At 43.9% G+C, this 22,220-nt stretch overlaps 1 protein-coding gene across 1 annotated transcript in view; it reads right to left on the minus strand.

Moving 5' to 3' along the window:
• Positions 1-22,220, minus strand: part of C1H9orf85 (chromosome 1 C9orf85 homolog) — a 44,892-nt gene that overhangs the window by 12,547 nt on the left and 10,125 nt on the right. Inside the window, exon 2 of the mRNA XM_040356476.1 lies at positions 1,017-1,123. Coding sequence (XP_040212410.1) covers positions 1,017-1,123 — 107 coding nt within the window. The remainder of the gene's footprint in view (positions 1-1,016; positions 1,124-22,220) is intronic.

Consider the following 22,220-nt stretch of genomic DNA (forward strand, 5'->3'; position numbering starts at 1 on the left):
AACCAGGCTTTGCAGAGAGCAGCGGGAGCCACTGACCATGCTGTCAGTCAAATCCTAATATGAGGAAACGGGGTGGGGCCAAGCCACGCAGTCTGTCTATAGATGCAGGCAGTGAGGCTTGGGATCAAGCCCACAGGTGTGCCACCAAATGAATCAGTTTCCTATGGTGGCACACTAAAGAGGAGTGCCAGTGGGGAACCTAGAATAGAATGTTAAGGGCTGTTCTGTGCAATACCAGTGCACAGAGCAGGTACGTTTTAAAAGAAAAAAAATTGACTTTGCAAACACTTGAACTTGGAAACTATATACTTGAAGTTTTTTTAAATTAGTCATTTAGTAGTACAGTGATAAGCGATTTTTCCCTCCAATCTCCATGCAATATGTGAATAGAAATTTGGCTATGGGAGCTGGGGAGTCCTGGTGGAGAATATGGCCCACAGGAGTACTTTACCTCTTACAGGAGCAGCAAGAGCTCATCTTTGTAGACATACACACAGTGATCAAATCTTTTTTTTAAGAAATGAACTCCGGATATTATGAAGGACTGCCTCTAAACAATGACAGAGGAAAGGCCAAACAAATTTAACAAGTTGTGATAGGTAATGTATTGGTGTGCCGTTTAATTTACATCTATTCTAACAGCAAAAGACTGGAAAGCTCCATAAACCAAATATTCTGCATAGCATGTACTGTATAACCACAATATATGATCTGTATTGCTGCTCAAAGGTTACCCGAATGTGTCTTTCAGGTGCATTTCCATTTTAGGTTATGTTTAAAGTTACCACATAATCTGCTTTAATAATGGATCTCTTTCAAGAGAGACTTTAAATACACAGTTACTGATCCAGCCACGCGCTTTATGGAAGAGGTTTCAGATTTCAGATAAAAGCTTTATTGTTTTCCAACTCATTCATGTTTTTCCCAAAGGCATTAACTGGAAGCTTGGCCAAACCTTGAGTAAATGATCCAACTCTGTAGGGCTGGTTGCTAATTACAACACTGCTGTCACTTACCATTTTTTAGGCTGAGACAGTGACTTATACTTGCTGAACTTCACCTTCCATTCCAGTACATCCTTGCAGCGCTGGCAAACTCCATCATGCAACTTGGAATTTATCGCCTGAAATATAAAAAATAAATAATTATATTACACACACACACACACACACACACGTATATGCGCAAATACATACAAGTAAAAAAAAAAGTGGTCAAACAAGAGTATCGTGTACAAGAGGCCTTAGGTTTAGTTTGAGATTAGAGTAAGAAAATCAACATTCCCCCCTCATCAGAGTACTGTGAGCTTTCACACTACATGGTGGTTAGCAAACTAAGGGTGGAGGTGTCAATAACTTCCCCGGAACCCCTTTGATATAATATATAATTACTTCCTACCAAACAAAATCAGATCTACGTTATCATTTGCTACAAGATCTGCACCTAGTTGAATAAAGATGGTTCCTAGACTGCTATGATTCTTCAGCAACACAGATGCCTATAGATCGGTAATATACAACATCAGGGATCCCGATTTTCTATTGTTACAAACATGCCAAGAGCAGTTTTCATCAAGTCAACAAACTTTATTTATCTCACATTATTCCTCAATGATCCTGCCAAATTAAAGCAGATCTGCACTGCATCTGAGCACCTCAAAACCAAAAACACCATTTAATATTTTTTTTTATATTTAAAGTAAACGCCCCCATCCATCCTGGTCTCCATGCTTGATTTTGATAAGAAATCACTTTGAAAAACACACCCCCCCCCCTAGCATTTCTGACCATGGCCATCCTGATTAAAGCGGAGTTCCACCCTAAAGTAGAACTTCCGCCCATCGGATTCCTCCCCCCCTCCGGTGTCACAATTGGCGCCTTTCAGGGGGAGGGGGAACAGGATACCTGTCAAAGACGGGTATCCTTTCCCACTTCCAGGAGTCTGGCCGCAGCCGTGACGTCACCGCAGGGTTTGCTCCTCCTCCTCCGGGCTAATAGGAGAGAGGAGCGGGGCCTCGTGCCTGTGCAGTAGGGTTCCTGATGTGAAGCTGAAAGGCTTTAGTGCCGGGTTCCCTTACCCTCAATGGCGACGGCAGCACCCGACAGCTGATGTAAAACATCAGCTGCGGTGCCAACATCGAGGGACACCAGGACAGGCAAGTCTCCATTTATTAAAAGCCAGCAGCTGCAGTATGTGTAGCTGATGGCTTTTAATTATTATTATTTTTTTTTGCCCAGGGTTGCCTGGAACACCCCTTTAAGGGCAAATGATTTATGTAGCATTTACTTCCTGGAATCCATCTGCCTTTAGCTCAAGCATGCATGCAGGAGCGCGTGCTTTGCTGAGCAAACCCCTCCTCCTCTTCTCCTGAAAGTTTAAAACAAGTAAATAGGATATATTTTCCTATTTACTGTTAGCAGCATAAGGAGTAAAAATAATATTTTTTTGATTGGGAGAGAGAAGTTTCACTTTAAGCTTATTCCACATTTTTCGTTTACCTCACACTGGCTCCTCGTATTTGAGCATGCCACCTGGGATTTCCATTACTCAGGACTGCCCTGCAGCTACAACAGTAAAGTACCAATTTTGCATGACATGTCAATCATGTCTGTATAGTGTCCAGGGGCTGTTACAGTGAAACTGCAAAGTTGACGTTTTACAGACAGTGTTCTGTCTGCGGCTGGGCCACCTTTGAGAAGCCAGAACACAAAATGCAGCCATTATCTGAATACAGCAAATACTTAGATCGCTGGACCATAACATCCCTCCCTGTGTTATAAAGTGTGAAATTAAAAAGTGGTTTTAAAAGTTTTTTTTTTTTTTTTAAATAAAACACACACCTCTAACAAGTCATACTTACCTCTCTCTGTGCAAGGGTTTTGCAAAGAGGGGCCCCGATCCTCCTCTCCTGGAGTCCCCTAGCGGCGCTCCTGGTTCCTCCTCTTCTCGAGTGCCCCCACGGAGACCCGCATTCCCTAGGGGCCCTCGCGTGGGTGTGCTCCCGAGTCCTGCTGCTGCGTCCATTGACACAGACAGCAGCAACAATTTGCTTTATATTTACCTTCAGCTATCTAGTGTAAGGGCCTGCCTGATTGTATACAAATTGAAAGTGTTTAGGTTTGATCTCATACTATATGGTTTTAAAAAAGCTAAAGGAAAAATTGTATAATGTACGGCCAGCCTAATGCCCCGTACACACGATCCGAATATCGTACAACAGATCGTACGACTTTTTTCGACTAATAGTTGCAAGTAGAAATTAAATAGGTTATTAAAGTCACGAAAATTCTCGTACGACAGAAGGAAAAGGAAAAAAGAAGAAAAAACAATTGGCAAAAGGTTATTTTGCTCGAAACGGGCTTACTTTAAAATTAGGTCGTTTTGGGGGGTTGCATACACTGCACTCAAACAATAACATTTTTTAGTATAAGCAAAGTGAGTATAGTTTCAAAATGTCAGTGAGCTGACAGACTGGTTATTAATTCAGAGATGCAAATGTTTAGGATTAACATTTCGATGACAAAAAAGACTTTCAAATCTCTGCCAACAATCCCTGTTTTAGGAGCTTTTCGTGAATCTATATTTATGCCAGGGATTTGGTCTTATTAAAAATCAAAAGCGACAAAGCACTTTGTTCATTATAACTTAATAAAATGAGTCACTTTTAGTTATTGTGCTAAAGCTGGTTACTTCATAAGCACCATTATCATGTGGCAATAATTCAGAAGCATGTCTAATTATGCAGATTTAAAAAAAAAAAAAAATTATATATATATATTCATATTCTTTTTTTTTTTTAACATTTCTTATATTCTGATTATTATTTGGTAATAAACAGAAAATAAATATACCATCTTAGGCCCCTTTCATACGGACGGCTGTTTTTCCGCAGATAAAAGCATGTTTGTTTTGCTTGAATTCAAGACTCCAGGCACAGCGATCAGCTGCATTTGTACAGTGCTTTTAGCTGCGGTTGCGTTTAGCCGCGGCATGATATTGAACGGGGATCCGACTTGGATCCCTGCCAATACCAAGCACTGTGTCTGGTATGAATCTTGAGGGGGAACTCCACGCCAAATATCAAATAAAAAACCGGCATGGGTTTCCCCTGCAAGAGCATACCAGGCCCTTGGGTCTGCTAGGGATTTTAAGGGGAAACCCCGTACGCCAGAACAACGGCGTGGGGTTCCCCCAAAATCCATACCAGACCCGTATCCGAGCAGCAGCCCGGCCGGTCAGAAAAGGGGGTGGGGACGAGCGAGCGCCCCCCCCCTCCTTAACCGTGCCAGGCCGCATGCCCTCAACATGGGGGAGTAGGTGCTTTGGGGCAGGGGGGAGCCCTGTGGGCCCCCCCACCCCAAAGCACCTGTCCCCATGTTGATGAGGACAGGGCCTCTTCCCGACAACCCTGGCCGTTGGTTGTCAGGGTCTGCGGGAGGGGAGCTTATCGGAATCCGGGAGCCCCCTTTAATAAGGGGGCCCCCAGATGGCGGCCCCCCCCCACCCTAGGTGAATGAGTATGGGGTACATCTTACCCCTATTCATTCACCTGGTGAAAAAAAAAAAAGTAAAAAAAACACACACACACACACACACACACACACTACACAGGATTTTTGAAGTAATTTATTAGTCAGCTCCGGGGCCCCCCCCCCCTTCTCTTCTTCAGCTCTTTTACGAGTTGGGGCCCTGCTTTGAGGTCTTCTGCCGGAGGTCCCGGTCTTCACCGCCGTCTGGTTCTCTTGCGCTGGGGGGGGTTCCGGTCTTCACCGCCGTCTGGTTCTCTTCCACCGGGGGCCCCGCTCTCTTCTTTAGCTCTTTTACAGGGGGGGGGTGCCCGGGCTTCTGTCTTCTTCGATGTTGACACTTTGCTTCCTCCCGCTGTAAAGCCGTGTGCGCGCCTCACACCGATTTATATAGGCCTCTTATGACGTGCACCCGGAGCATGATGGGACTGTGACGTCATAAGAGGCCTATATAAATCGGTGCAAGCCGCGCACACGGCATTACTGAGGAGGAAGCGACGTGTCAACATCGAAGAAGAAGAGAAGAAGAAGAAGAAGAAGAAGGCAGAAGGCGACAGAAGCCCGGGCACCCCCCCCCCTCGTAAAACAGCTAAAGAAGAGAGTGGGGCCCCTGGTGGAAGAGAACCAGACGGCGGTGAAGACCGGGACCCCAGCAGAAGCAGGGCCCCCCCTCGTAAAAGAGCTTAAGAAGAGAGGAGCCCCCCCCCCCCCCCCTGAAGCTGACTAATAAATTACTTAAAAAATCCTGTGTAGTGTGTTTTACATTTTTTTCCACCAGGTGAATGGGTAGGGGTACGATGTACCCCCCTACTCATTCACTTAGGGTGGGGGGCTGGCATCTGGGGACCCCCTTATTAAAGGTGGCTCCCGGATTCTGATAATCTCCCCTCCCACAAACCCTGACAACCAAACGGCCAGGGTTGTTGGAAGAGGCCCTGTCCTCATCAACATGGGGACAGGTTCTTTGGGGTGGGGGGGCCACAGGGTGCCCCCCTGCCCCAAAGCACCTACCCCCCCATGTTGAGGGAATGCGGCCTTGCATGGCTAAGGACAGGGGTGGGGGCGCTCGCTCGTCCCCACCCCCTTTCCTGACCGGCCGTGCTGCTGTCAAGATTCATACCAAAAGGCAGCCGTCACAGTGAACTGCGATTACCTGCGGTTATGCACGGATGGCTGCGGGATTTCGCAGCTGGACGCATCCAGTTCTATTTTTTCTATCTGCACAAAACCACGGGTAACAAAAAACGCAGATAACCGTAGTGTGTGAATGGTGTCATAGGTAAAATCCGCAGCTAAAAGCAACATTCTATCCGTCAGTTTGAAAGGGGCCTTAAATTGGTTGTAGAAAAACTGGCTGATGCAGGATTTGTATTTGGTGCAAAAAAACGAGAACAAACTTCCCTCAACTGATCCTAGCCTATGACCTATCCCTAGCTGTCAAGGAAATCCTAATGCCTAACCCCTATATTGACGCTTTAACACTTCACCTTCAAACTAATCTTACTCCTAATCTAATCCATGACACTAAACTAATCCCTGAAGAAGCATACATTATCCAGTCTGTGAAACTACTGCACTCAAAGTTATTAGTACCATACTGAAGTGTCACCTGTGCTAAAAACTACTGATATAAGGTCAGGGGAAGAATATTTTAGGTCCCAAACTTTCTCTTTCATTAACATCTGCAGTTATGATACAGGGATCATAGTAAACACTTTCCGAATAGTCTGCATTATATCATGTATGCCAGTTTTAGTACAGCCAAGAAATGTCTCTTAGGCCTTAGAAATTTAACCCAATTTCTTATTCTGGTGACAATATTTTACCCGACAAGATCTAAAGGGAACAGCAATACAGAGAGTAATGGTCCTTACATGTGTTGATGCACTGTGGTGCCACTCAATTTGAATGCCACCCAACAAACGCATGCTGCAACACACTGGGGGTTATTTACGAAAGGCAAATCCACTTTGCACTACAAGTGCACTTGAAATTGCACTGAAAGCGCACTTGGAAGTGCAGGCGCTTTAAATCTGAGGAGAAGCTCTGCTGATTTTATCATCCAATCATGTGCAAGCTAAAAATGCTGTTTTTTTTTTCCTTGTATGTCCCCCTCGAATCTACAGCGACTGCACTTCCAAGTGGATTTGCCTTTGGTAAATAACCCCCACTGTAAAACAGTGTGGTGTGCATGCAAAAAAAAATGCAGGAAGACCTATTTCATGCATGACACCCCTTTCATTTTGAATGGGCCGCCCACCCAACGTGCCTGAAAACACAAAAAGCTGTGAACATTAATATTCAAAAGTTATGTAGTATAACCGTAAAAAGGTCTTAGAAACATGTTGGGAGGGGAAAAAAACGTTTTTAGCATTGGGAGCACTGAAGAGTCACTTCTTGAAATCTGCACAGTAATGAGCCAGAACAAAGGTCCCTTTCACAGGGGGCGGATCTGCTCAGATCTGCCAGCTCAGCGGGAGAATGCTCTGTTGATCTCTGCTGAGCAGGCGGATGACAGGTCAGTCTCTTCTCACTGAGCAGGGTGACCTGTCAGAGCCCCGCTTTCTATGGGGAGATCGGATGAAAACAGAAGCATGTCTCTTTTCATCAGATCTCATCCGATCCTCCAGATGGATGGCTAAACCTATCACCATACATCAGTTTTTAGCAGGTCAGAAGGCAGACGGGTGTCAGCGGACACATCTCCACTGACATCCGCCTGCCCATAGGAGTCAATGAGTGGTCCACTCGGATCCACCTGAAAAAATGGACAGGAGAATCCGAGCGGGCTTATCGTGTGAAAGGGGCCTTATTCTTTCTGTACTGATGATGTAATGTTTTTTTTGTATTTGGGCATCTTCCATACCTGACCTTTTTGTTTTTCATTGTATTGCCCATTTAAAAATTCATCCAAAAAAAGTTTCACTTTTTTTTTGCGCAAGATTTTAACGATCACTGTAAAGTAAGACAGAATCTTATATTTTAGGCATAACTTCAATAAAAAACAAAACAATGCATGGATTAACAAGGATGGCATCCCAACTTTAAACACACCTAAGTGACTTTGAAGCCACTTAATCACACATCTGAGGCTCAATAAAAACACATCAAAAATGTATACTGTGGACTAAGCCTTCAAAGCTTCTGAAAAGCAAAAATGTTGCTGGTATAATAATGCATGGTAAAAATAGACACATAGTTACAATGATACCAAGGAAATGCAGTAAAAAAAAAAAAAACAGACAACTATGGAACCTACTCTAAAAGAACAGGCAACTGACAAAATAGTATGCGATTTTCTTACATGATTAGCGCTAAAACAACTAATTGACATAAATCAATTATAAAAATCGCCATCAACTATTTTCATAATCAAGTAGATGGTCAGCTAATTAGTTCGCCTGCATACACAATGCATTTTCATATCAGAAAATAAAGTGCAACATACATACAGCTCAGTACACAGTTTATACGTCAGTAAGTGCCTGAGAGCTAGTAAATGTGTGAGCAGCAATGCTTCATTGGACATTTAGTTCTGGGCAGGAGAAGGAAGTCATTTAAAGTGATTGTAAAAGGCAGATTTTTTTTTTTTTACCTTAATGCATGACCAGCTCCAGACCACTGCTGATGGCTCCACCACACGCAGTTGGTAATCCCCTCCCCGCCTCCCTTGTGTAGAGTGGCCAATCAGGCATGACGTTGACAGGGTCCCACCTGGGAATGGGGTTATATAGTAGCCTTGGAGCAACCAATGGTTCATTTGCTTGACTCAATCACAAGGAACTACACACAGATCCTACACACAGGTCACCCTTTTTGCTGGGAGCAGTTACCATCTCTTGGTATGTTTTTTTCCTGACTTTGTTTCATACACACTCCCCCATGCAGTCCCCTTATGGGAACACAGATATTTTGCTACACTATTTTTACATTTTTTAATAAAATGTATTTATTTTTTACACACACTTGTTTTAGGAACACTATGCACTCATCGTGCACACATATTATTTTGGAGCAAGCTGTGACCACAGTGTTATGCTCTGGATGCTGTTCTCTGTCCTTGGAGGGTTCCCCCATCTCAACCCTGGGGTAGACATCATGCCCGTACCCCCGCTTTCCTTGGCAGATACCGGACCCGTCCTTGAGGCTGTACAGCAAGTCTCCCAATTGTTTCCACCTTATTGGGACACAGTCCCTGTCCTCCCCTATTCCAAAGGCATTATTATTTACCCATGTCTATTTTTCTTTCCAGTGTATTACTTTATAACACTCCTGATAAATGTCTGAAATGCCAGGAAAAGTACCAGTTCCACTTACCGGTAACGGATTTTCTGGGAAATCTTCCAGGACGGCACACCTGAGATGACGGTCCCACCTGACAGGAAACACAATCAACAACAGAGTTTAAAAGGCCCCACCCTTCCCTCTGTCCCTCAGTTATGACAAAGTATAGACCCACACCGGTGTCAGAGGGTACCTTCTGTGAACACAAACATCACCAACATTTAAGGGTGGGAAGTAGGCCTGCCGTCCTGGAAGATTTCCTAGAAAATCCGTTACCGGTAAGTGTAACTGGTACTTTTCTCCAGTCATCTTCCAGGACGGCACACCTGAGACGATGAGCAAGAAGTTCAGGCCTCGCTGACTGAGATACCCAATATATGTAATCCTCTGAGGTGTTTACTGGGCCACATTGATGATGAGACTATATCTAAGAATATGCAAACCTTCCTGCGGATAGTACTGTTCTATGCTAAGAAGTCTATAACCTTCCACTGGAAGTCTCCATCCTTACCTACCATTACCTTTTGGCTCACCACCATCAATCGTGCTATACCGCTGTATAAGATGACATATGAGGCCAGAGGGTGTCCAAAAAAATTCTTGAAGGTCTGGGGCTCGTGGGTTGATTCCGAGAGCACCATACCTCCTGCTCCTTGAACTTTGACTGATACCTCTGCCCGTTGAATAGATCTAAGTGAGTAAATTAACGATTCTGTTGTTTTTCTCCCACCTTTCTCTGTGCGTTTTTATGAAAATGCTCAATGTGTACCAGCTACCAAAGTTTTGTAAAATGATGTACCGGGCGATGTTCGCCTAGGATGTGTGTTTCTTGTATTGTCTGTTTTGTATGTACAAAAATTTCAAAATAAAAATTTACCTTTAAAAAAAAGAAGTTCAGGCCTACCTTAGGGTGGGATCACCGCCTGTAGGACCTTCTTGCCGAATGCCAAGTCCTGAGGGGACAACAGCTCCACTCTGTAGTGCCTCAGGAATGTATTTTGGCTCGTCCAAGTTGCTGCTTTGCAGATCTTATCAATTAAAGCGCCTGCCTTCTCTGCCCAGGAGGTCGCCAGAGATCTGGTTGAGTGAGCTTTAATGTGCCCTGGAACAGGATTTCCTGACTGTTCATAAGCTACTGCGATAGTCTGTTTAATCCACCTGACTATCGTAGGCTTAGAGGCTTGAAGCCCTTTCTTTTGACCGGAGAAATTAATTAACAAATGATTTGATCTCCTGAACTCACTCTATCTAAATAGGTTAGAAGACACCTTCTGACATCTAATAAATGAAACCTTGCCTCCTTGTCTTTTTGTGGGTTCTGACAAAAGGAGGGGAGGACAATCTCCTGTGACCTGTGGAATTCAGAGGTGATATTCTCCCACTGAGGGAGAAACCAGGAGAGCCTTCCGCCAACTTTTATGCTGGCGTCATTTGGTTTCTTTGTTGGAAGATATAGCTCCGGAAAAAAAGGATCCCACCTTTTTCCTTGCCTTTTCCAAATCCCCTCTTTTTCTTTGCCTCCTTCTTTCCCTGAAAATGTTTTTTTGAAGGGGGGCCACGAAAAAATGTCTTCCCTTTTATCTTTTTTGGATTTAGCAGGGAACTTTTTTCCCTTCTCTGTGGAACGGGACAGTACCTGCTCCAAATCAGAACCAAAGAGCAGGGATCCCTCAAAGGGAATTCCGCAAAGGCGAGACTTGGATGCAAAATCTCCATCCCATGTCTTTACCCAAAGGGCTCTTCTGGCGGAATTTAAAAGAGCTGCTGATTTGGCGGTGGTTCTGACTGTTTCCACTGCAGCATCTGCTAAGTAGGCGATTGCCTTTCCGACCACTTCCAGAGAGTCTAATACCTCTTTGGCTTTACTGGCCTGTGGTCCATTAGTCTGCGGAGCCATGCGTCCGCATTTCTAGCGACACACGCAGAGGCCAATGTAGGGGCCATAGCAGCTGCATTGGCATCCCACGCCCTGCGTAGCAAAGTTTCAGACTTTTTATCCATTGGATCCCGAATGTTACCGGAATCTTGGAAGGATAGATCCGAGTGTTTGGATACTTGGGCCAATGAAGCATCCAGACGCGGAACTTTAAAGAATCGGTCTTCCTCTTCCGTTTTGAAGGGGCACCTGCGCTTCCAAGTTTTTAGTCTTAAAACCCTGCGCTCAGGTTCCTTCCATTCTCTTAGAATAATATCTTTAAGAGATTGGTGCACAGGAAAGGATTTGGTTTGGGATTTACTGAGTCCCCTGTAATGCTCGTCTCGTACTGAGATTTGAGGGGGGGGGGGGGTAGTTGGATGTCCTCAGAGGTAGATAGCTTTGAGGAGATCCTTCATATCCTCTGCTGAAAAGAGATGACCCCCAGGCTTAGTATCCTCAAGACTACTGTGGTCAGAATCCTCCCTGGAACTCTGATCCGAGAGTTCTAACTCTACATCCGAGTAGGTTAGTGGTGGTCCCTGAGACTCTTCCGTAACATTAGTCTGAGTCTCTACTAAGGAGGGGGAGCTTTCCCTACCTACGGAAGCTACTTCCCTGTTAGCTACCGAGGCTTTGATGGATTGAAGCGTAGCCAGCATTTCAGCTTGCAGCGCTTTGCACTCCTTCATTGTTTGCGCTGTCTCCTTGCTTGCTAATTTGTATATACACTTAGAGCAGAAGGGTTTCACATAGTCTTGTGGGAGTTTATCCCCACAATACCCACTGCGTTTAGATTTGCCTTTAGACCTGCTGGGGGTCTCCTGGGCAGGGCTTTCAGTCTCTGAACAGAAAAGACCTGTTACCCATGGCTATTCCTGTGGGGGATAGTGTTAATAGGGCCACCCCAAAAAAATCACTCCCCCCCCCCCCCCAATCAGCCGAGTCACTCACCCCCTGTGGCGACTTGAGAAGCTGGCATCGGTCCGTCCTCCTTGTCCATGCTGCTTTCAGCTGCCCACCGTAGGGAAGGATCGCTTTGTGCAGGATGGGGGGGAACGTTCGACCGTGGACCCCCGCTCCGTTACCGCTCATTAGCGTGTGAGACGCCTCTCGCCGCCATTTTACTGTAGCCCAGACGCAGCGGAAGTGACGCTGACTAGCCGTGCCGGACACTTCCGGACAAGCGCAGTAGGCAGTACAGGACGCCGAAGACCGCTTTGCGGTCTGGAGAAGCATTTCCTCTGTGCCAGCGTCTGGGAACTTGCCAAAAATCCACAGAGACTCCCTCCCCGAATCGGGGACATCCTGAGCGGCTCCTCCTCGCCACCCACCACCGTCAGGTAGGAGGAGAGAGTGGGATGGATGGTCCCTGGGGATGTGGACAGCTCACTGTGTCAAACACCCCCAGTATTCTCAGAGACGGTTATCCAGCACCTTCACTCCCTGAGAATAAATAGAAGGGGGGGGCCCCCCTGAAGTAAAGCTAGAGCTTTTTTATCTGACTCTGTAGCCCCCACTGACTGCCTTTGGTCAAGATTCCAGGGAGGGGGGAGACCTTGGTCCCAGACCCTAGTCTCTTAGAAAAAAACTAACAAATTGTTTCGTTGCCATCCTGTGGGAAACACAATCAATAACTGAGGGACAGAGGGAAGGGTGGGGCCTTTTAAACGCTGTTGTTGATTGTGTTTCCGTCATCTCAGGTGTGCCGTCCTGGAAGATGACTGGAGAAACACAGAGTGCCACTAGATGCCAACAGTTACCTGTCTCTATTACATATGTTCTTCAATTGATTTATTTTACCATATATATCTGCCATGTCTATTTTTATTTGTATTGCATGCTATGAGCAGCATATTTACAGAAAGTCACGTGACTACCTATCTAGTAAATACAAAATATCTGATATGTATTCAAGATTGTAATAATCTACTGTAACTTCATTTTTATGTTATTCTCTCTTGACATGGTGTTCCCTCATTTAAAGTCCCACAAACCCTTCTCTCCTATCTACCAAATCAGGGATGGAGGCCACCATGTGTTTTATTAGTGTGTGCGTCAGGACACATCCATTTACTGTTTATAACATAAGATTATTTGTACTGAGGCTTATTAGGCACTAGAAACAATCTTCAATAAGTTTGATGCCTTCAAGTACCTGGTGTTGTGAGGGTGACAGCAAAACAGTAAGTGGGAGAAGAGAAGTTGTGACTAATGATCCTGCTTGAGAGGAAATTACAGGAAAAAATAAAAAAGGGATCAATTTACTCTATTATCAAAAGCTATTACGCAAGTGACATCCCACTGTTGTGCTCATTAAGAGCAAAATTATGTTAGGGAAGAATCACAGTATAATAAGACATGGTAGGCGGAATGAATTTCAACTCAGAGGATTATTTATCAACATTAAAGTTTTAGCAAGTTGCACTAAAGAACAACAACCACACACTGTTACAAGTAGTCATACAATCCAAAAAGGACAGCTGGCAATTTCAAAAGATGTATAAGAACAGTAATAGGATAACAATACACAACCTTATTTGTTAGACCTGCAATAAGCACAGCTTATGCACCCTACTGCTTGGAGAGCCCTGACATTGCAAAGAGAATGCCGGGCCTCTGCAGAGAGGCTACTACTTCCATACAGCTCTCAAGGGTCCGTCTCTACAGCATGCTTGGCATACCTACTTAGGATGGGGGCTGATTTACTAAAACTTTAAAGTGCAAAGTCTGGTGCAGCTCTGCATAGAAACCAATCACCTTCCAGGTTTTTTTTTTTTGTGATAGATAGATAGATAGATAGATAGATAGATAGATAGATAGATAGATAGATAGATAGATAGATAGATAGATAGATAGATAGATAGATAGATCAAACAAACCCCTTTACAATGTTATACTTACCTGGTTATAGGAAACATTTAAAACGTTAAAGTGATAAAGCAATTTTTTTTTTTTAGGATTTGACTGACGGCATGGTCAGTGGCTTCCAATGCTCTCAGCAAAGCCTTGTTGAGCAGGGAGAAGCTGCTACAGGGAATGCATTAAAGTGATGGTCTTGTTGTTTGTTATTTTTAATAATAAAAATAGGCTATACTTACCTGCCCTGTGCAGTGGTTTTGCACAGAACAGCTCAGATCCTTTTCTTTTAGGGTGCCTCTTCGGTGCTCCTGGCTCCTCCCTCCTGTTAAGTCCCCCTGCAGCAAGCAGCTTGCTATGGGGGCACCCAAGCTGAGCCATAGCTCTGTGTTTCCATTCAGACACAGAGCCATGGCATGGCCCCACCCCCTTTCTCTCCGCATTGGCCGAGAGCCAATGGCGCCTCGCTGCTGTCTCAGCCAATAAGGAGGGGAGTCTCTGGCAGCTGAGACAATCCTACAACATCGCTGGATCTAGAGGGACCATAGGTAGTTATTAGGGGGGCTGAGAGGGGCTGCTGCACACAACGCATTACGTTTAAAAAAACTACTGCCTTTACAAATCACTTTAATTTCACCCAAGCAGCACGTTAAAAAAAAAAAAATTAAAAAAAAAAAGTGAAATTTTGTCTTGAAAAATAATAGTGCACTTCCTGGTATGTAAGGCTGCCTAGGCATTCCTGTGAATACAGCATAATAGCTATATATCTGCAGGGTATAATCTAAGGCACTACTGCCTCTTAATACTAGTCTCAGGAGATTTGGAGTGAAATTTGATGAGGTCAACACTGTTTTGCTCACTGTTCTTATTGCCGGAGGCTATGACATGAGGACACAATTCCTAACTTTACCAAGATGACCACCTGCACACAGAGACTTAGACCCCTTTTACACTGAGCCGCCCATAGCGTCGGTGGTAAAACGTCGCCATTTTTACCGCTGACACTATGGGCGGATTTGCAGCGCATTTCAGCCGCTAGCGGGCGCATTTAACCTCCGCTAGCGGCCGAGAAAGGATTAAACATTGATTTCAATGGGAAGCAGCGATAGAAGAGCGGTATACACACCGCTCCAAAGATGCGGCTAGCAGGACTTTTTTTTACCGTCCTGCTAGCGCAACGCTCCAGTGTGAAAACACTTCAGTTCTTCTTTAATACTATCATAGTCAATAGTATCAGATGTATGAACTTCTGCTCTACAGACACAGCAGTAGGAGTCATTGGCTCCCGCTGCAATCAATCACAGCCAGTGAGAAGAGAGTCGGGGGCGTAGCTGAGCCCCGTTCTGTGGGCTCGGGAGTGAGCACACATGAGTGCCCCCACATTAAGTGACTTGCTATGGGTGCATTCAGCAAGGGAGAGGAGCCCAGAGCGCCAGAAGGGGACCCGAGGAGATAAGGATTGGGGCTGCTCTGTGCAAAGCCATTCAGTTATTTATCGACTAGTCAACAAAATTAAACATTAAAATTTTTAAATGCATACCTAAAATATGGAGTTCCAGGTACCTGTTAATTCAGATCTCCATGTATATTGCCCTTAATGATTTCCAACACACTATTCAGAACTAAGAAACTAACAACTATATACACAGTATCAGATTTAAGGTTTTATTGACATCTCTACTTAAAAAAAAAAAAAGAAAACTTACTCTTTCAGCCTAAAATAAATGTAACTGCAGAATAAAGCAAATGTGTTTTTCCTTGGAGGGCAAAGCAAGAGGTTTGCTTTAATGCGTCCTCTCCAGGGGCACATACTTGATCTTCTCTACCAGCTTCTCTATTTAGCTACCAGGAGTGAAGCCAGCTCAGCACTTGTAAAGGTGACCTGGGTAGCTGTATAGCGCCCAATCAATTTTACATCGTGGGTGAAGCAACTACACCAAGAAACATGCCTACAAAAAAAGATTTAGTTTTAAGAATATTTGTTTGATTTTCTAATCATTAGTGGGGTCAAATCTACATTCTTTTCCACCACAGCGATGGGAAAATTTGAAGGAGCAGAATAGAACATTTCTTGGTGAAAGGAATTCTCAGACAGTGTATGTGGTTTTCATTCGAAAATGACATTCGTTTTAAAACTGAATGTTAAAAGCAAGTGACATTTTCCAACGATATTCTTTCATTCAGCGAATGTACAAAGATTTTTCGTATGAATATTCTTGCCCAAAAATCGATATGTGTATGCCAGCATAAGGCTTGGTTCACACTAGAGCTGCACGATTAATCGCGAAATATCGAAATCGCAATCTTTTTCCCTTCCCGATCTTCAAGAACCACCGCCTTAGAGAATAAAATGGTGGTTGTTGCAATATTTTATGTCACACAGTATTTGCGCAGCGGTTTTTCAAACGCAATTTTTTGGGGAAAAAGTACACTTCAATGAATTAAAAAATAAAAAAACACAGCAAAGTTAGCCCAATTTTTTTTTATTTAATGTGAAAGAAGATGTTACACCGTGAGAATGGTGGTTTATTCTGCTTCTCATTTTAGCCAGAATCGTGCAGCTCTAGTTCACACCTATGCAGTATGCTTTCGATACATTTCTGCTGTGATTTTTGCACCCGTGATTTTTCTGCGTTTTGCATTGTTTATGCTTTTTTTGGGCCAATTTGTTGTTGGGCAGATTAAAAAACGCAAATTGCTGCAAAAACGCACTACATGCGTTTTTTCAGGCAGCTTCTCCATTGAAGTCTATTGAACCAAAAAAGCACCATTTTGCATTGAAAAAAGTCCTTGACCCTTTCCAAATACGTAATAGCTAAAAAAAAAATCATAGATGTGAACGTGTCCCATAGGAAACCATGTTAAATACATGTACTGTAGGGCGTTTCTGAAAAAAAAAAAAAAAAAAGACCAAAAAACGCATAAGTGTGAACCAGGCCTAAGACGTTTAGTATCAGCAGGACATCGGACACTTTTGACACATTTTTGGGACCATTGTCATTTTCACAGCGAAAAGTGCTATAAAAATGCACAGATTACTGTGAAAATGACAATGGCAGTGAAGGGGTTAACCACTAGGGGGCGCCAAGGGGTTAAGTGTGCCCTAAGGGAGTGATTCTTACTGTAGGGAGGCGCGACGTCACTGATCGTCTGTGTTCCCTATATCAGGGAACAGACGATCAGTGTCACTGCCACACAGAAGAACGGGGAAGGTGTGTTTACACACACACACACCTCTGCCCGTTCTTCAGCTCCTGTGACCGATCGCGGGAACATCGCCGGAGATCGGGTCCGCGGGTTCGGTCACGGAGCTTCGGAATGGGTCTGGGTCTTAAAGGCAACGTACAGGTACGTGCCTGTGCCCAGCTGTGCCCTTCTGCCGACGTATATCGGCGTTAAGTGGTTAAACAAACATGTGTATACTTACCTGCTCTGTGTCATGGTTTTGCACAGAGCAGCCCTGATTCTTCTCTTCTGGGGTCTCCCACCGACGCTTCTGGCTCCTCCTGACTCCAGAGTGCCCCCCATAGCAAGCTGAAACATATAGTATAAAGCACCCCTATAGCAAGATAAAAAAAAAAAAAATCTCTGCCTTTAGAACCACTCACTGTTGCACTGTAATACCCGATATGTAAACAAATAATGCATTCTGTATGCAGGCCGACTAATCGGCAGGCCGAATTATCGATTATGAAAATAGTTGACAACTATTTTCATAAATCGATTAGTTGAGGATTAATCAATTAGTTGTTTCGGCCCAACTGTTTACCATTATGAAAGTGAAAGAAAATCTCAAATGCTGGCTTGTCACCAGAACAGGAATACCAGGGATATCTTCCAATGGAGACACTAGTTTTGGTGACAGACAGAGATTCCCTTTCCTCTCACATTTCGTTTTGGCTATGGAATGGAAATCCAAGGGAAATCTCACCAATGAGACACATATGCCCAAAAAAAATTTAATTGAAGAAAGAAAAAAAAAAAAGTTTTGCCTTTAGATTGACTTTAACCCCTTCCTGCCATCCTTGGGATAACACTTACCTGCCATCCTTGTGGTAACCCCTTCCTGTCTGGTGAGGGCAAGGGTCGATGAGCATACAACCACTGTCACAGTGATCACATGATCGGAAACCACTCTGCTGGCGAGTGTGCCCTCTGCACAAAAACACTGCCTGCCCAGCAAAGCATATGGGTGGCATGTGGTTGTTAAAGCCCACCCTTTTGGCGCTACACTTGTTGAGCTTTCGGTAAGAGGTTAATGATTAGAGATGGGCTTTGGCGTGTTCGGAATCCCACGTACCAGATCCCGCCAGGAAGCCGACACTGCACACAGCTAATCACAGGCAGCAAGACATTTCCTGATCCGCACATGCACGAATCAGGAAATGTCTCACTGCCTGCGATTAGCTGTGTGTAGTGTCGGCTTCCTGGCGGCATTGGGCACGTGGGATTTGGAACACGCCCAAGCCCATCTCCATTAATGGAGTATTAAAGCGGAGTTCCACCCAAAAGTGGAACTTCCTCTTTAAAAGGAGTTGTAAAGGCAGAAAGTCTTCATGCATTCTATCCATTAAGATAAAAAACCTGTGTAGCAGCCACCCCAGCACCCCCTAATAACTTTCCTGAGCCCCATAGCTCTCCAGCAATGTCCATGAGTGTCTAAGCCATACAGGACACTCCTCCTGATTGGCTGAGACACAACAGCAGCGCCATTGGCTTCCACAGCTGTCAAACTCAGTCAGCCACTCAGGGGAGAGAGGGGTCCGGGCTGGGTCATAGCTCCATGTCTGAATGGACACACAGAGCTATGACTCGGCTCCAGGGCCCCCATAGGGAGCTGCTGACTTAGCGTGCTCGATAGGAAAGAGGGGCCAGGAGCAGCAAAGGGGGACCCAAGAAGAGGAGGATCCGGGCTGCTCTGTGCAACTGCGACACGACTTCCAGCGCGACTTTCAGAGGCGACTCCGACACGACTTGAGCATGAACCACAGGGCGATCTGGGGCGATTTACAACACCACTTGAAGTCGTCTCCAGGACAGGAGACTTTCCAGTGGCCAATCAAACAACAATCAGCTCTGAGAGAGGGAGGGAGGGGTTTGCCTGAGAAATGTATGTTCTCTTCCTGGAAAGTCGCTTCAGTTAAGACAGTGATCCGACTTCTGAGGCGACTTCCATTGAAATCAATGGGTACAAATCGCCTACAAGTCGGATTGAAGTAGTACAGGAACCTTTTCTGAAGTCGGATCGCCTTGAGTCGTGTGTATTAACCACTTTCCCACCGGACCATTTGTCAGCCTTAAGACCAGAGGTGTTTTTACAATTTTCCACTGCGCTGCTTTAACTGGTAATTGCGCGGCCATACAATGTTGTACCCAAACAAAATTTGCGTCCTTTTTTTCCCACAAATAGAGCTTTCTTTTGATGGTATTTGATTGCCTCTGCGATTTTTAATGTTTGCGATATAAACGGAAAAAGAGCGAAAATTTTGAGAAAAAATGATATTTTCTACTTTTTGTTATAAGAAAAATCGAACAAACTCAATTTTAGTCATACATTTTGGCCAAAATGTATTCAGCCACATGTCTTTAGTAAAAAAAATGCCAATAAGCGTATATTTATTGGTTTGCGCAAAAGTTATAGCATCTACAAACTAGGGTACATTTTCTGGAATTTACACAGCTTTTATTTTATGACTGCCTATCTCAATTCTTGAGGTGCTAAAATAGCAGGGAAGTACAAAACCCCCCCAAATGACCCCATTTTGGAAAGTAGACACCCCAAGGAACCTGCTGAAAGGCATGTTGAGTCCATTGAATATTTTTTTTTTTGTAACAAGTGACTGAATAATGACAAAAAAAAAAAAAAAAAAGAAATTACAAAAAGTTGTCACTAAATGATATATTGCTCACACATGCCATAGTTAAATGTGGAATTGCACCCCAAAATACATTCTCCTGCTTCTCCTGAGTACGGGGATACCACATGTGTGAGACTTTTTGGGAGCCCAACCACGTACGGGGCCCCGAAAATCAAGCACCGCCTTCAGGATTTCTAAGGGCGCAAATTTTTGATTTCACTTCTCACTACCTAAGACAGTTTTGAAGGCCATAAAATGCCCAAATAGCACAAAATCCCCCCAAATGACCCCATTTTGGAAAGTAGACACCCCAAGGAATCTGCTGAGGGGCATATTGAGCCCACTGAATATTTTTTTTTTTTGTACCAAGTGATTGAATAATGACAAAAAAAAAAAAAGAAAAAAGAAATTACAAAAAGTTGTAACTAAATGATATATTGCTCATACATGCCATGGTTATATGTGGAATTGCACCCCAAAATACATTCTGCTGCTTCTCCTGAGTACGGGGATACCACATGTGTGGGACTTTTTGCGAGTCTAGCCGCGTACGGGACCCCGAAAACCAAGCATCGCCTTCAGGATTTCTAATGGCGCAATTTTTTTATTTCACTCCTCACTACCTATCACAGTTTTGAAGGCCATAAAATGCCCTAATAGCACAAACCCCCCCCCAAATGACCCCATTTTGGAAAGTAGACACCCCAGGCTATTTGCTGAGAGGCATGTTGAGTCCATGGAATATTTAATATTTTGCCACAAGTTGCGGGAATATGACAATTTTTTTTTTTTTTTTGCACAAAGTTGTCACTAAATGATATATTGCTCACACATGCCATGGGCATATGTGGAATTACACCCCAAAATACATTCTGCAGCTTCGCCTGAGTACGGGGATACCACATGTGTGGGACTTTTTGGGAGCCTAGCCGCGTACGGGACCCCGAAAACCAAGCACGGCCTTCAGGATTTCTAAGGGCATACATTTTTGATTTCACTCCTCACTACCGATCACTACCTATCACAGTATTGAAGGCCATAAAAGGCCAAGATGGCACACAACCCCCCCAAATGACCCCATTTTGGAAAGTAGACACCCCAAGCTATTTTCTGAGAGGCATTTTGAGTTCATGGAATATTTTATATCTTGCCACCAGTTGCTGGAATATGACAAACTTTTTTTTTTTTTTGCACAAAGTTGTCACTAAATGATATATTGCTCACACATGCCATGGTTATATGTGGAATTGCACCCCAAAATACATTCTGCTGCTTCTCCTGAGTACGGGGATACCACATGTGTGGGACTTTTCGGGAGCCTAGCCGCGTACGGGGCCCCGAAAACCAAGCACCGCCTTCAGGATTTCTAAGGGCGCAAATTTTTGATTTCACTCCTCGCTGCCTATCACAGTTTCGGAGGCCATGGAATTCCCAGATGGCACACAACCCCCCCAAATGACCCCATTTTGGAAAGTAGACACCCCAAGCTATTTGCTGAGAGGCATGGTGAGTATTTTACAGCGCTCATTTATTTTTGAAAATGAAGAAAGATATATATATTTTTTTTTTTTTTTTCTTTTTTCAATTTTCAAATCTTTGTGACAAAAAGCAAGATCTGCAAAATACTCACCATACCTCTCAGCAAATAGCTTGGGGTGTCTACTTTCCAAAATGGGGTCATTTGGGGGGGTTTTGTGCCATCTGGGCATTCCATGGCCTCCGAAACTGTGATAGGTAGTGAGGAGTGAAATCAAAAATTTACACCCTTAGAAAGCCTGAAGGTGGTGATTGGTTTTTGGGGTCCCGTACGCGGCTAGGCTCCCAAAAAGTCTCACACATGTGGTATCCCCGTACTCAGGAGAAGCAGCAGAATGTATTTTGGGGTGTAATTCCACATATGCCCATGGCATGTTTGAGCAATATATCATTTAGTGACAACTTTGTGCAAAAAAAATAAAATAAAATAATAATAATTCTCTTTCCTACAACTTGTGTCAAAATATAAAATATTCCATGGACTCGAGATGCCTCTCAGCAAAAAGCTTGGGGTGTCTACTTTCCAAAATGGGGTCATTTGGGGGGGTTTTGAACTGTCCTGGCATTTTATGAACAACATTTAGAAGCTTATGTCACACATTACCCACTCTTCTAACCACTTGAAGAAAAAGCCCTTTCTGACACTGTTTGTTTACATAAAAACATATTTTTTTGCAAGAAAGTTAAGTTGAACCCCCAAACATTATATATTATTTTAAAGCAAAGGCCCTACAGATTAAAATGGTGGGTGTTGCATTTTTTTTTACCACGCAGTATTTGCGCAGCGATTTTTCAAATGCATTTTTTTGGGCAAAAATACATATTTTTTTATTTTAATGCACTAAAACACACTATATTGCCCAAATGTTTGATGAAATAAAAAAGATGATCTTAGGCCGAGTACATAGATACCAAACACGACATGCTTTAAAATTGCGCACAAATGCGCAGTGGCGACAGACTACATACATTTTTAAAAGCCTTTAAAAGCCTCTACGGGTTACCACATTAGATTTACAGAGGAGGTCTACTGCTAAAATTACTGCACTCGATCTGACCTTCGCGGTGATACCTCACATGCATGGTACAATTGCTGTTTACATATGACGCCAAACCGACGCTTGCGTTCGCCTTTGCGCAAGAGCAGGGGGGGACAGGGGTGCTTTTTTTTTTTTTTATTATTATTTAATTTGCTTTTTTAATTTTATTTTAAACTGTTCCTTACTTTTTTTTATTATTTTT

Source organism: Rana temporaria, chromosome 1, assembly GCF_905171775.1.
Source record: "Rana temporaria chromosome 1, aRanTem1.1, whole genome shotgun sequence".
NCBI classification, from domain to species: Eukaryota; Metazoa; Chordata; class Amphibia; order Anura; family Ranidae; genus Rana; species Rana temporaria.